We start from the raw sequence: 15150 nt of genomic DNA, 5'->3' as shown, positions 1-15150 counted from the left end.
CAGCCTCCTCTTGAAGACCCCCAAGTTAGGAGAGAGCACCACGGCTCTTGGGAGCCCATTCCAGAGCCTGGCAGCCCTAACTGTAAAGTAATGTCTCCCGATGTCCAGCCTGAACCTTCTCTCTAACAATTTGTGGCCGTTGACAAACAACAAATCTTGATGAATTTTGGAGCAGGTGCCAACAGCCTAATCCCTTTTTCATAGCTAATAATCCTTAGAGCTGTAAGCTGCACTCCTTTCAGCAATACGTATGAGGTCCGGGTTAATACGTGTGCCCCTCCCAGCCCGTGGGGGAATGTGTGGACCCCTGAAAGAGCCCAGGAGTCCCAGCCTCTTCCCAGAGCATTCCCCACTGGTTGGACAGGTCCTGGCCCCACATTACTCCCCTCCCAGCCCCCACCCCCAAAGTTTTAATCCTCCCTCTGGCTGGGCTGCTCTCTGGAGGTGAGACTGGGCTATGGCTTATGCACTGGAGCGCATGGGGGAGCCCTGGGACCTCCCAGGCCTGCTCCCGTCTCCGAGGAGGCCTGAGAGCTGGCAAGCTTGAGAACATCAGGCGTCTCCCTGCCTTCACTGTGGCTGCCGGGCTGCAAAGGTCCCCTTTGCTCAGGAGGGCTGGGGTCTGTTCTAGAAGTTATGACTGCGAGCCTTTGCTGCCCTCCTGTCTCCCCCTCCAGCCTTGCTGCCTCTGGCTTTCCTGTGCCTCATCCCTCCCTCCCTCAGTGCAGTGGGCTGTTTGCCCCCCTTTCTCCCTGTTGCTCTGTGCTATCGGCTGTGTTTGGCTGTGTTTGTACACGGGAGCTGCCCTTTGAGGCGTCCTGGCCCTGATGGCCTCTGGTGCTGGCTGCTGCTTCCCTCCTGTCTCTTTCTATTCTCATCCTCGTATCCCTGCTCCCCAGCCAGCCAGGATCCTGAACAAGCCCTGCTTTGTTCCCCCTTGGCCACGGCTCAGGACAAACCAGCACAGAAAGAGCCACGTGAAAGCAGCTCCCCCTCCCTCAGACCTTGTCCTGCATTCAAGACACAGCAGCCTGGGGAGCCGTCTGTGCCCTCACCCCCTCTCTCAGGAGCCATGTGCTGGGCCATGGCATGGGGGCAGGGACTGCGTGGTCCAGCAGGCCCTCTCAGGAGCCTAGAGGTAGATGTGCCCTTTACTACTTTCCTTGCACCCCTGGCTTGTGCTGGGGCTGTTCTTGCCAGGGAATGGGGGCACTGTAGGTGGGGGCTCAGAGCAGGCTGTACAGGGTCCACACGCCTTGCTCTACTGTCTGGAGGCTGAGATGGGACCACACCAGAGCGATCGTGCTGGGCCAGGCTTCTCACCTGGGCACCTGCCCCTTCTTTCACCTCTTCAGGCAGTTAGCATGGGCTCGTCACCCCTTTCCCTTCCTGTTCCTGTCCCACACGTGCATTCCTGGAGCAGCAGTGGCTCTCATTCTCCCCCCTCCCACTCTTGGTGTGTCGGGATGATGATGGTATCCGGGATGCCAGGGTTGCCCCAGCCTGTAGGGACATGTGGCATGGAGGGTGGGTATCCTAGGGAGACACAGGGGAGCGCGGCTGCTCCCGGGACCTGTTCTGTTTGCCGAGGGGGCGGTGGGGGGTCCCAGTCTTTACTTTCTCTAAACAAAGACTGGGGCTTTTCTCTCCATAGCAACGGGTCTAATGAAAACGGTGGGTGTCATTCCCTGTACAAAGCCCTCACTGAGCTGCTCGCGTTTCAGCCGTCCCTTAGCAACCGCCTCCTGCTCCCTGTGGCATTTCATGGTCCTGGGGGTGGAATCCAAAGAGCGAGAACAAGGGGCTTTAACATCCCCGAGCAAACAGGGCCAGGAATCCAGGATTGATGCTGGGGGAGCAGAACAGCTGTAGCCAAGCGTGCGCTTGGCCAGCGCCACGGCCCTGCATCTGCTGATGCTGCTGCCCATGCACTGATCCTGGTGTGATTTCCCCCAGGAAGCACCTGCTATGACACTTCGTCTGCTGTGTTTCCTGGTTCACAAGCTGAGCTTCCTGACGGCTGAGATGCCCTCATTGGCCCTATGTGAGTGGCCTGAGAGCAGCATCTGCACTAGTGGGCTGGAGCTGGGAAACGGTTTGAAACTGGACCAAAGAACTGGACGTGCAGCCACCTGATGGTCCAGGCCCTGTGTTGCTTCCATCAGCACAGCTCCAGATTTGCTGGCCTCTGCTCAGGCTGGACTGGAAAGCTCCCTTGGGTCCTTAGGCACTGGAGGCTGCTCAATTTGCCCAGCACCCCCTGCAGAGAGGAAAGGCAGGGTGTGCCCTGGAGCACTCCAGTGCAATGCCCTAGGGCGGCCCTGGCAGTGACTGGCATGAGCACTAGTTAGATCCACCTGGATTGGTGAGGGGTTTGCATTCTTCTGCAATGAGGGCCTGGTCCTCTTCCTTGGATCACTTGACAGTATTTTAATGCATTGTGTGCTGTGCTTGGAGTGGCAAGATATTGGCAGTGCCCTTATCCCCTGATTTACCCTGAACATTGTGCCTGAGCTGAGTGTAAGGGTCATTCTCAAAAGTTTTTAAGAACAGGTTAGACAGGCCTTTAGTTGATTTAGTTAGGGATGATTCTGCTTCAAGCAGGGGATTGGATGAGACATGACCTCCTGAGGACCCTGCCAGCTGCAACCTCCTCTGGACTGGATGTCTTTTGGGTGGGCTGAATTTTGACCCTCCTGGTTTGGATCATTTAGGCATAGCCTCCCTCCTGCTGTCATTGTTTCCACCCTCTTGTTGTGTTGGAAGTGAAGAGTAGGCTTGGGAGCACGAAATACACCCACTGGTTTGATGAACTTTTCACTACTTCCAGTCTGAGTTGGGGCCCAAAAATACACACTTGTGTTCTTTCCTGGGGGGAGCTGCTCTGGGTAGGAGCCAGAGGGTGTCAGGACCTGGAGTGAGGGAACAGTGACTCTGCCACTTCCCCCAGCCAGGCTGGGTTGGGACTGATGAACACAACAGCAGTCACCTTGCCTGTCATTGCAGATGCCCAGGGGGAGCTGGGCCTGATGAGGGGAGCTTCCTGCAGTGGGTTTGGGGCTGCACTGGCTCTAGGGGGGTCACACAGCTTGAGCTGAGCAGCACCTTGTTGGCACCCTCAGCCAAGGTGGATCAGATGGGTTGGTTTGAACTTAAAGCAGGTCAGTTCTCCCCAAATTCCTTGTGAAATGCTTGACTCAGTGCCCTGGGCTGGCACTGCTGACCCATGGCCAACCCCTGCCCTCTCAGGAGAGGCTGCCCAGTGTGCAAAATGTGGCTCTAAGCACGTCCACATGGGACACACGGCTGCTGCCTGCTCTTCCCTTCTGAACAAGAGCCTTCGGAGCCACGGGAGGCTGCACGCAGCAGAGAGGGCTCTTTGTGCTGGAGCCAGGGAAGGGCTTCTCCAGCACAGGGCACAGAGCCTGCCCCCTGCTTACCCTGCCAAAGCCCACAGTCTGAGGCCAGGCCCTGCAGGACTCCAGCCATCCTACTGCTGCACAGCAGGGGCTGGTGGGGGGGACGGGGGCAGCTTACAGGCAGTCCGTTTGCCCTGGTTGCATTTGTTTGCCCCATCAACTGCTGTAGCACTCCCTGAGCTGTCAAGATATCCAAGAGGGAGGGAAGCAGCCCAATCACGTGCAAACCCAGGGCCACCACGCATGGGAGGGGGGAGGCTTCAGAGGGTTAAGGGGCTCTTGTGAGGATGTGACTGCTGCAATTAGGAGCATCTGTCCTGAGCTAAATGTGCTGACTACGTCGGATGTATGGGACGCTCCACACAACAGACCTGCTGGGCTATGGCCTGCTCGACACCCTCTGCTCTCTGCCGCCAGTTGCCAGGACTATGTTAGGGGTGGTGTCAGTGGGAGGCACCTTGCACTCCAGGAGTCTCCAGCTGGGAGAACAGCCCCTGCAGTGTAACTTGGAGCAAGTTTTAGGCACCCAACAAGCCCCAGGTTGTGAGAGCAGAGAGGTGACTTTGGTTCCTTCCACTCCTCTCTTGATGTCCTACCATCAACCCATGCCCTGGCCAGCAGTCTCCATTTGATTTAATCTGCAGTTATGTGGGTTGATGACGCATCTAAATGGCCAACCCAGCCAGTCATGTGCACTATTAGCCTGTGCTCTGGACCTCCAGATTTCTCACGGCAATGCAAAAAGTCTGGGTGCTGACACCTCCAAAGTCACCGCCCCCCTGCCTGGAGTGGAGAGGAGCACTGTGGAAGACAGCAGGGCTCTCAGTCCAAATCAGCTGGCCTAGCACTGACAGGGAGACCATGATGTGCCTCCAGAAGAGCCCAGCTTACTCCCCAGGGCACTGCAGGGAAGAACTTGCCTTGAGGGAGAGCTTGGTTCTGTCTAGGTTATATTGATTTATTGAGGAAGAGGGGACTCTGATGGGGAGTGCTTACATCACACAGGAGTACTGTCACTGAGGCCTCCTCCCACTGGGGAGGAAGGAGGGCAGCAAGAACCCGGGACAGGTCAGACAGGTTAATATTTGCTACATCCTCTAAGAGACGCCATGGAAACTCCTAGTCCTTGATGTACTGCAGCTGGGACCGCTCCAAAACACTTCACTGAAGATGCCTCCATGCCCAGAAGTGCAACCCCACTAACCTCACAAGCTAGCAAGGCAGGGCTGGAAGATGCTCAAGTCCTTGGTGACCTTGCAGCAGAAGCAAGAGAGCTGCCCATGAAGCCACATCCATTGGAAACGGCACTTCCATCTCCCTGGCTTGGCCCGAGCTTTCAAACATGAAAAGGCAGCCCCTGCTTCCTCTCTGCTGCTTGGTGCATGTTCACATACTGAGACTAAGGTAAAAACAACATTTGGTCTTGGGTTAAGCCAATGGAACAATCTCTACTGCTTCCCCTGGGGCTGGCTGAGCTTAGCAAGGCGTGCCAATGGCCGTGATTGGTGGGGGTGACTCCCGGGGTTTGTCGAAGAACATGGAGGAGGACATCTCCGTTTTGAGCTTACTGTTGGAGCTACCATCACTGGAGGATGTGTCCTGGCTGCACTCCTCGCAACAGCAGCAGCAGCAATCCATGAAGGCCTGGCCCAGCGGTTTGCAGAGGCAGAGGAGCAGGACGGGTGTCACGGAGCACTTGAAGAACAGGAAGAACTGATTGATGAGGCTTAGCAGGTCCAGGGTCTGCTTGGACATGTCTGGGGACATGTAGGCTACCACGATGTTGCAGATGTTCTCAGGGATGGTGCAGAGGCTGTAGATCACCGTCAGCCCGATGACGGTACAGTTGAGCTGGCTCTCGCACTGGCTGTGCTTGGTCCCGCGGCACTCGGCTTTCTTCTCATTGCTGCTGATCCTTCTGGTCACCAGCTGGCAGCTCACAGTGAAGAGGATGGGCAAGCAGAAATAGCAGCCGAAGTACCACCACATCCTGGCATTTTGGTAAGTGAGGACCAAGGAGTAGACAGACTCAGGCAGGTCCGATGAAGGCTTCATGGTGCAGTACTCGGTCACCACCCCAGACACTGGTGATGTGTCCTGAGTCAGCTGCCAGAGGAGGATTTCTGGTGTGGACAGGGTCATGGAGCCCACCCAGATGACTGCCAGCTTGGCGATGATGGAGTGGCACTGCTCAATGGGCCTCGTCTTGGCCTGAGGGCTGGTAGCTGCATGGAACCTGTCGATGCCCAAGGCACAGAGGCTGAAGGTGGTGACTCCAAGGGAAGATACCTGGGGACAGGGAAAGCAGGTGGAAGTAAATGGAAAAAGGGGGGCCAGCTTTACCAAGACACATTGGGGAGTTGCATTGGCACAGACAGGCATTTGTAAACCAAACTCCCGGCTGTGCAAAGAGACCACATCATAGCATAGAACTGGCCAAGAGTCTAAGGGGGGCCACAGCTGAGGGCTTTGTGTCCCAAATGTGACCCCTCTTCTCATGATCAATCACTTCCAGAGTGGCTTTAAAACAGCCGCTCCGGTTACCCCCCACTCCAGTTACCCCAGCCACCTGTGCTGTGCAGCAGCAGGAAGCTCGGGCTGGAGGAAGCCAGGGAGGTGAAATGGACCTTGGTACACAAATATTTTGAGCAACTGTGCAGTGCCCATGCCCAAGAGACGGCTGCATCTGCAGGCAGTTCAGAGAAGTGCAGGAGTGCTCTGCTGCACTCCATGGAGTCTTGCAGCCAGGAGGCAGCTACTGTTGCTCCTATTTTGCCAAGCAGTAAACTGAAGCAGAGAGGCAAAGTGACTTGCCTTGAGGTCCCACACGAAGCAGGTGCAGTCCCAGCCCAAGGGCCTCTATCTTTCTTACTCTCTAGCCCACATCTGGGTAGCAAGATTGTCCCACAGCCCTTCCCTCCCATTTAGAACTGAGTGTGCTTCCCTCTGCTCCATGGAGCATGGGCAGCCGGCTTTAAGTGCCTCTGCCACAGTGCAGGGGCTGAAAACAAGGAGTGCTGGCCACACGTGAGCAGCCACGTGCCTCCCAACCCCCGCAGATTCCTCCCTGAGCCTCTGCTCGAGATAGTACCCCCGTTCTGTGCCTCCCTAGCACCGGGCCATCCGCTCCCCCAGTGCCAAAGCTAAAGCTGAAGGCACAGTTGTCCCAGATCAGCCCCTGGTAATTTCCGCTGCATTGAGAAGTGCAGGAAAACAGCCCTGTGTGCCAAAGGGACGAGGACAAAGTCGGTGGGAGAAAATGCCAAGTTCTGCAAGGGCTAGAAACAGGGAGGAGCAAACATAAACAGCAGCAGCCCCTACTTAGTCCTGTGCCAGGCTTTATGGATGTTTCCACAGCAAAGCCCCCCCTACATGTAGCCAACACTGGATGGCAGTTCACCCATACACGCATGTGCATTCACACTTGCATACATATACACACATGTGAATCCACATAGACATGTATGCATGGATGCACACATGCAGCTCAAATATCCTGTGGGTTTTAAAAGCTGTCTCCATTTTGCTGCCCAGCCTCCCTGAGGGGAGTTTCCGACACTCAGAGAATAGCTGGATTTGCTCCATCGCTTTGATATTCAATGAACTCTTGGCCTTTACACTGAGAGACCGCTCCCCCACTTCCCTGCGGCATTGCCCCTGCGAGTGTCCTGCCTAGCACAGGTTGCAGCCCCAGAGCTCAGAGCGCATGGACACAGCAGGGGCCAAGAAAGCAAAGGTTAGCAGCAAGGTGCATGCACCCCTTCCCATCTCCCTGCTCTGCTCTGGGGCATTCAGCATGGCCTTGAACTACTGGTAGGGTTTGTTTTACAAGGGGAATCTGCCACTGAAAAGTCACTCGACCCCTGGGCTTCCCCGAACACACAGGGCCACTGTGTGCACTCTTTTGCTGTTTCCTGCCACTGCCACCCAGCATGAGCCCCTGGGCAGCCCATGGGAAGTCCCTAGGGATCCTGCCCAGGCTGTTCAGAGCACTATCTGGTGCACCCCACTCCCAGCAAGGCTGTGACACCTATGTCCACTGCTGCCTGCAGGTGCCACAGCATGCCTGGCTCTGTCCCAGGCTGTGCCATTGCTGGCAGAGACTATGCCCCTTTGTCACCCACCATCCAGGGAGTCCATGGTAGATCTGGGAGTTGAACCAAGGTCTCCAGTGTCCCTGCTCAGTGCAGCCTGTGCTTCTGCTCCCTGCCCACAGCTCCTAGTCCAGAGACCAGCTCCACTCCCAGGAACCCTTCATGAGCAAACAGAGCAATCCTCAGCAGGTTGCATCTTCAGGAGTGGCCATGTCTGTGCTCATCTGCATTAGTTATGCTAATGCCCCTGTAGATAGATCTAGGAGATAGATCTAGGAGTTTCCACTCAGCTGGGCTCTTCAGAGCTCCCCATGACACGTGCTTGGGCAAAACAACGGAAGGGCCCAGTGTGGGGGAAGAGTGGCTCCTAGGACACGTGCATTGAACACACCCAGACAAGCAACCTCTGGGGTGCTGTGGGGTGAGAGATGGCACAGAAGCTGATCTCCAAATGCACCCTGTCCCAAATCCAGCCCACAGTGAAAACTCACCAGCCCTGGCAAGCTTCGGGATAACCAACACGGTGCCTGTGATAACCAGGGATTGGACCAGTAACAAGGGCTCCCTGTTAGGCCTGCTTTCCTATTTTATCCCAAACCCAACAGCCATTGTACCTTTGAGATGACCTGTTCCCAAAATGGGCCAGAACTGGCCACATGCTTAATTACAGCCCCTTCCCCGACAGACTATCTGCACCCCTGGGAACTCCTCCGAAGTGCTGGATTCATCTGAGAACACCCTGGGAGCCAGCTGGTGCACAAGCCCCTCTCTTCAGGACAGACGCTGCCCCTGGCAGGGATGGGAGGCCCATGGGGGCAGCACAAAGCTGAAGGCAAAGTTTGTGGTCCCAAGACTGGTTTGGTCCCTGCAGAGAGCGGGCAGCGAGCACAGTCGCGCCCATCCCAGAACGCCCCCCGGCCCCATACCGAGTGACGCTACCGAGCAGCATCAAGGCCCCATTGTCCCTGCACCTCCCCCATAGAGATTGCTGCTACAATGGCCTGAGCAAGAGCCATTGTACAGCTGAATCACTCGCAGCTGGCGGTACCACCTGGACCATGCACACTCCTCCTGCCCGGAGTCCCCAGTTCTGGCAAGGACGGCGGAGCTGCTGGCAGCTCCGAGGATCTACGGCTCCAGCATGGATGTGACACGCTCCACCAGAAACAGCGTGACCTTTTCCTTCCCTCGCCCCCCCCAGCCACCTCTGCTGTGGGGCCCAGGACCAGGTTTATCCCTGCACAGTCCAGAGGCCTCAAATGGGTCTTGCACAGGGTGAATTTATGATCATATTCACTCTCACTTCCCTGGGCTTTTCCCCATTGCCTTGCAATACATCATTGTACTAGGCAGAAACTCCAAATACCCCCCAGACCTCAGCAGGCACAGAGTCAACGTGGTTATCGTTATTATTATTTTATTTGTGCTATAGCAATAGCCCCTTGGAGCCCTGGCCTTATACCAGACCCCCTTGTGCCAGGTGCTGTACACATGGTGCCTCCCCAGAGTATTTGCATTGGTGGTTCTCAACCTCTTTAGACTCAAGGCCCCCTTGGAAAATGCCTGCTCTTAGTTTTCACTTATTTTTTTGGCTAAAAAAAAAATAATAATTTTAAATAATTTTAATAATAATAATTAAAAATAATTTTCTGTTGCAAAGAACTTAGAAAGCCCACAACAAATGAGGATGTTTTTGACACTGTGGATTACTATTTGAAACCTGGGTTTTTTTGCGAATGATGTTTGCACACCTAACAATGCTAATGTGCGGCACCCTTGAAAGGACCTCAAGGCACCCCAGGGTGCCGTGGCACCCTGGTTGAGAATCACTGGTGTACACTCTAAGTGGACGTCAGCATTCAATAATGGCAGGGGAAAGGGTCCGGGTGGGATCAATGCTAATTTTTGGTCCTCATTTACTATGCACTAATTGCATTGCATGGCTATGAGTGAAAGATGCTGATGCCCTTAACTTTCCTTTTCTGTCCAGGCTGATTATTGACAGGAGAGATTGCTTTTGAGGGGAAGAGAAACTGATAATCACAGACCCTTCCCACTACCAGCCGAACTTTTATCGAGCCCAGTACCTATGCTATACCTGTGGCTCTTCTGAGGCTCCCTCCATTCATCTGTCCCCCAATGCACTCCAGGATAATGCTAAGGAGCCTATCCTCATAGCGTCAAAATGCTGGAGTCTACTATAGAGTGACAGGCATAGCACACAAATGCTTTTTAAGGCACCTTTGGAAGAGGCTGTGAAAGGAGGAGCTCAGAACAGCTGGTTTTGTGGAAACCTCTGGGAGCACAAAGAGCTTTATAACCGATCATGGGAGCACCAGAAGCCATGGAGACCTCCTGCAGCAGGTCCAAAATCAACCCAGAGCCAGAATCTGGTGAAGCTCAGCAAAGCCCCACTAATTCCTATGGAGGTACACTGATTTACACCAGCTGGGATCTGACCTGCTGACCCCAATAGACTGTGTGAAACCCAGGCCCCCTGCCTTGCCTATATGAGATGATACCCCAAGTGCCCAACCCTCCACCTTAAACTTGTGTGATTGCAGCAAGGCTGGCAGGGGCTGGGGTGGGATGGCTTCTGAGGGAGGCAAATAACCTCCTCTGGGTTTTCCTTGCCTCTAATTAACAGCCTTGCCATGGTAACAAGTTCTTCAGCCATAAGAAGGTTTCTCCATAGTAACCACCCAACACAATGCCCCTGTCTGCACCCCGTGCAGGCCAGAATGGAGAGTCGCCAGTCGCAGTTCAACTTGATTTGTTGGAAACAACCAGAGGCACGAGCCCCCCTGCCCAGCCCAGTGACGGCAAAGGCAGCCCCGGGGAGCAAGGGCAGCAACAGCCCCTGCCCTTGGATACAGGGATACACCTGAATTGGACTCAGGTGAATACCACCGACCAGAGGGGCTAGGGTCCCCTGAAACAATCCAGGCACCATGCCAGCCTCCCCTCTCCACCTGAGCAGGGCCTGGCTGGCAGATGGACGCTCTGATGGTAGGGGATTGCTGCCAGTGCCGTAAAATGGAGAACGGGGAGCTGCCAGTTCTGGAAGCCAAAAAAGGGAGCAAAAGCTACAAGAGTGAGGGCTGCTGCTTTCGCCTCCACAAGACATAGGGTTAGTCACTAGAGGCCCCAGGGAGTGCCAGCTCCTCAGGAGGACTCAAAGGGCAGCCAGCACATGAGCCCTGGCCTCTTAAGAGGACACGCAGCAGGTGCATTTCTGCATTCGGGTCTGTTCCCTTCTGTTTTCAGCGCTCTGGGGAGGTGAGCAGCGTTGCCAAAGCACTTGGGCTGACACAGGATCAAAGGAGCCCATTGCACAGCTGGTGTCAGCAGGGCTCCATGGGGCAGCACTGCCTGGGGTCTGGCTCAAACGACTATGCAGAGACACTCTGTCGCTTACCCGTCATCACATAAGAAGCCTCTGGCAAAACACAGCGTGGAACCCAGCTGTGTGCAGGCCCTGGCCGGTCCCCTCCCCGCCGAGCCATCCTGCCTTTCTGCTTTGCAGTACAGACAAATGCACCTGCAGTGCCAGCTAGCTGGGTTTGTTCTGGCCTGCCTGTCTGCCAACAGTAGTGGGCCTGCAGCTAAGTACTGGGTGGGTGGCATGGCCTACAGGTGAATGCTTCCATAGGGGCTCAGGCTGGCAGGGTTAGCTCAAGACCGCCCCGGCCCCACCTCTCCATCTCTGGCCCTTCACATTAGCACTTTCACAGGTGCAGCCCCTGAATGTAGGTGCCCACTGACCCAGCTTGTGCTTGCTGTCTAGAGGACAACTGGCAGGGGGAGGGGGCATGCAGCATCTCTGGAGATCAGCACATTTACCAACATTTGCTGCCCATCTTGAGGAACTCAGGGTTTCTGCTGCATCTCATCATATAGGCAGAGTAGGATGGGAGTATGCAGTGAGGGAAATACCAGGGCAGGAACAAGGGAGGCTTTTTCTGCCCCTTTCCTGACCCTGTCTCCCCACAAACCCCATGCTAAGTACAGACCCCATCTTATACGTGGCATGTGGCACTCGAGAGGGGTCCATCCTCAGAGGGCAAATGGCAATGGGAGAGGTTAGTGTTTGGAGCGACTGGGGCTGCTGGCTAAAACAAATCTTCCCGAGCCCTGGGGTTTTAGTGGCACTTAGCCTTTGGACTAGGTCCCTGCAGTGCACAGGGAAACAGCCCACACTGTCTGATGGAGCCCCAGCTGGTCCCTTACCTCCATGAAGGGCACAATGCGGCAGGAGATATCCCCCAGGAGCCTCTTCTTGGTGAGCTCATTGAAGATGACCACTGGCAGGCAGAAGAAGAGGATGAGGAAGTCCCAGAATGCCAGGCTGGCCAGGATGGAGTTCCAGGCGCTCTTCATGTAGTAGTTGTGCCAGACGATGCACATGACTGAGAGGTTCCCGATGATGCCCACTGCGAAGACGATGAGAGACAGGAACATCACGGCATAGGCACTGTATGAGTTTTCAGTCACCGGGTAAAGAGGGTTCTGGATCTGCATCCGCTTGTCCGGTGTTGTGGTAAGGTTGCTCCGGGGGTCTGTGCCCTGTGGGTTGGTGTGGCTCCCTTCCTGGTGCTTGGATGGGTCTGTGCTGGAGGGCACCAGGGGCTTGGTTGGCCGTAGGCTGCCAGGGTTGATGGGCCGGGGGAACTCCACCCGCACACCTGGCACATATTGCTGGACTGACTTGGAGTCCTCGTCCTCCGTCCCTCGGCGCAGCCTTGTCCTTGTCAGCCTCTCCCCTGGTGCTGATGTGTCCTGCAGTCCATCCTGTGGGTGTTGCACCTTCACCGGTGCCTCCAGCAGAAAGTTCAGCCCCAAACTGCTTCTGCTGGTCTCATCCTCCTGCCCTGGATGTGTGCTGCCTTCCCAGGTGAGCCCAGCATGCCCATGTGTGGCCTCCTCACCTGAAGTCCACTGCAGCATCAGCACATGCAGGAGGGTCCAGAGTAGAGGCATGACTCCTTGTGTGCGGGTGGGAGAGAGATCCACCGCCTGGAGACAGCAGCCCCTGCCCGGCAAGGCAGCCCCACGCCAGGAGAGGATCTGGTGGAGCAGTGCGGGCGGCTGGGATGCAGGAAGGCTGCTGCCTGCCTCTCCCGGCTCCAGCCTCTGCTCTGGATTCTCTGCTGAGCTCTGGCCAAAATAAAAGCAGTTTCTGCAGCCAAGCTGCCCTAGTGGGAGCCCCAGGCCCTCTGGCGGCCGCAGTACAACTCACCAGAGCAGTGATCAGCAGGCTGGAGCTGACCTGCTCCAGAGAGAGGGGAGAGGGGGGCCAGCTCCTGTGGGCTCATGCAGGGGCTGGGCCTTGGTGGGGCATATGTGAGCCGTGCAGGGAATGCTGTATGGACCACAGGGCACCTCCCAAAGCTGCAAGCCCACAGGCCAAGCAGACAACCTGCTGCCTGTTACCACCACCCTGATTACAACCCAGCCACGGTGCAAATGCCCCAAATAACAGGCAGGTAGAAATCCCCTAGAATTGCACCACAGGCCCGTGCACATTTCCAGATGGCTGCGGCACCATCAGGTACCTTGGCAGTGCCCAGGGCTGGGCAGCTCTCCAGAAGGAGATTGCCATGCCCTAGCCAAGCCAAGAAGCGGGCTAGGATGGCACAGGAGGGAAATGCTGATTCACAGAAGGGGTAGGGACTGCACATGCCTAAGGTGCTGGCTCCCTGGGCTCCCTGCTCTTGCCTGCAAGTCCTGCCCTGGTCCATGTCACAGGGGCCTGAGTGCCTTCCAGCAAAGCATTACCCCGCTGTGTCTGGCTCGCTTGCAATAGCTGTGGAGTCATGTTGGGTTGTGCACTATGGGAAGGCACTTGGAGGACGCCCAGTGCTCCCGGCTGTGCAGAGGAGCGGTCTGGGAATGGAGGGGGTTAATGTCATCACTACTGTCTGTCTCATCCCTGGGTCCTCTTCTGTGCCCCCAGCTGTTAGTTTGTCTTGCTTAATAGCATAATTGAGCTGGGGAGGAGAGGGGGAAACAAGCAAGGCACTATCCCCAGGCACTGACACAAAGGGGAGCCCCCTCCCTCCGGGAGTCTTTACTATGCATCTCCACATCCAGTACTATTTGTGGGGGGAGCAGGAGTCTGCAGCAGTAGCACCTGCCACCTAAGTACTGAGAGTCAGGGCAAGTAAGACTCTGCTCCCCCTTCCTTCCCCAGGCTCTCCAGTGGTGGATGGAAACCCCAAGCTGTTCTGCGCAGGATGCTGAAGGAGCTTGCTATACCTCTGGTCTTGTCTGCCTGTTATGTCTATAATGTCTGCGGGATGGGACTGTCATTAGCTTCACATTTGTGTGAGGCCCTGACCTGCTTGCCATTTAGGTGCTACCATGGTTTAAATGTTGTACAGCAGTAAGAAACAAAGCAGGCAATGCACTGGGCTGGGACCCAGGAGACCTAGGTTCTGCTTCTGACTCTGCCACTGACCTGCTGGCAAATCACTCATGCCTATTTCTGCTCTCACTTTGACCTGCTCTTCAGTTACATATTGGGGCATGAGCTGCCTATTGCTAGACATTTATACAGCACCAAGCACCTTATTCTCAGGGGGTGTCTCTGGGTGCTGCTCTAATATAGATACTTAATAATCTCAACAACGTCAACTCAATCTGGAGCCTGAAGCTTTGCTGGACACTGGCTATTGTAACCCTAGCAGGAGCCAGCGGCTTCACTTGATCCAAGGAAAAGTGGACAGTTTGTTTCTGTGGGTTGTCCATGGTGGGTATGTACTGGGCATAAGGCACTCGTTCTGTCCACATCATCTCCCTGCAGACCAGGCCAGGTCTGTGTGGGAAAGACAGAGGTGCCAGGGTGTGTGCACAAACCCCATCTGTTCTCATGGCCAGGTGACTTTCTGCAGCCTGTGCCCTACAACTATGGGACACACATAAAGGGCTACAGTGTCTGGGGGTCTCTAAGCAGAGAGAGGTAGCTAGCCATGTGAGTCTGAAGTCAGCATAGATTTGCACCTTAAAGACTAGCTAAGTCAGAGATGTATAGCACGTATTTCATGGGACTGAGCTCATAAAGCAGATTTGTCTGCCATGGCTGCTCAGACTGGGGCTTGTTCCCACAGAGGAGTGAGCAACACAGTTCAACTGACCTTGCATCTGTGCATCACATACTTGCCACCCACATGGCTGCCATGTAGTTTCCTGAGAGAGGCCCAGCTGAGCATAGTGACTGTCCCTGAAGGGTCTGGCTTTTAAGGAGTGATGGATCCAGTACTATCTATGTCCAGCTTAGCTCACCACTGCAGATGTGGGGGATAAGGTCCCAGGATAAACAGGCTACGTGGCTACTTCAGTGCTCCTGGGGAGAGCAAAGGCTGGCAACACCTCTCCAGGTCTGTCCATAACTGTTCATGGGGGTGGACCTCTGGTCCATTCCTTACTAAAAAAGGCATTGCAGGGTTCATGCCTTAGCAGTATTTTAACCAGCTGTGTATAGCTGACATACACATGAAGCCTGGCCCCTGCTGTTCTCCCATCTTCCTCACCAACAGGTGGCAAGAGTGGCCTTTCCCTTGTCCCACCCAGGCCTCTGTCCATCTGCAGTACTCAGGCAGCTCCAGGACACACTTCTCCCTGCTCACTAGCAGGAG

The 15150-nt window shown here is 55.4% G+C and overlaps 1 protein-coding gene across 1 annotated transcript; it reads right to left on the bottom strand.

Moving 5' to 3' along the window:
* Positions 1-4356: 4356 nt before the first annotated feature.
* On the bottom strand, positions 4357-12648 carry GPR37L1 (G protein-coupled receptor 37 like 1). The gene is made up of 2 exons (XM_006266077.4): positions 11744-12648; positions 4357-5708 (listed from the first exon to the last, which is right to left on the bottom strand). Exons 1-2 carry the CDS (start codon positions 12491-12493, stop codon positions 4896-4898), a joined length of 1563 nt encoding a protein of 520 aa, XP_006266139.1. The 5' UTR covers positions 12494-12648; the 3' UTR covers positions 4357-4895.
* Positions 12649-15150: the final 2502 nt, after the last annotated feature.

Source organism: Alligator mississippiensis, chromosome 14 (genome assembly GCF_030867095.1).
Source record: "Alligator mississippiensis isolate rAllMis1 chromosome 14, rAllMis1, whole genome shotgun sequence".
NCBI classification, from domain to species: domain Eukaryota; kingdom Metazoa; phylum Chordata; order Crocodylia; family Alligatoridae; genus Alligator; species Alligator mississippiensis.
Note: the sequence above shows the minus strand (reverse complement) of the source record. Positions and strands in the feature narration are given on the sequence as shown.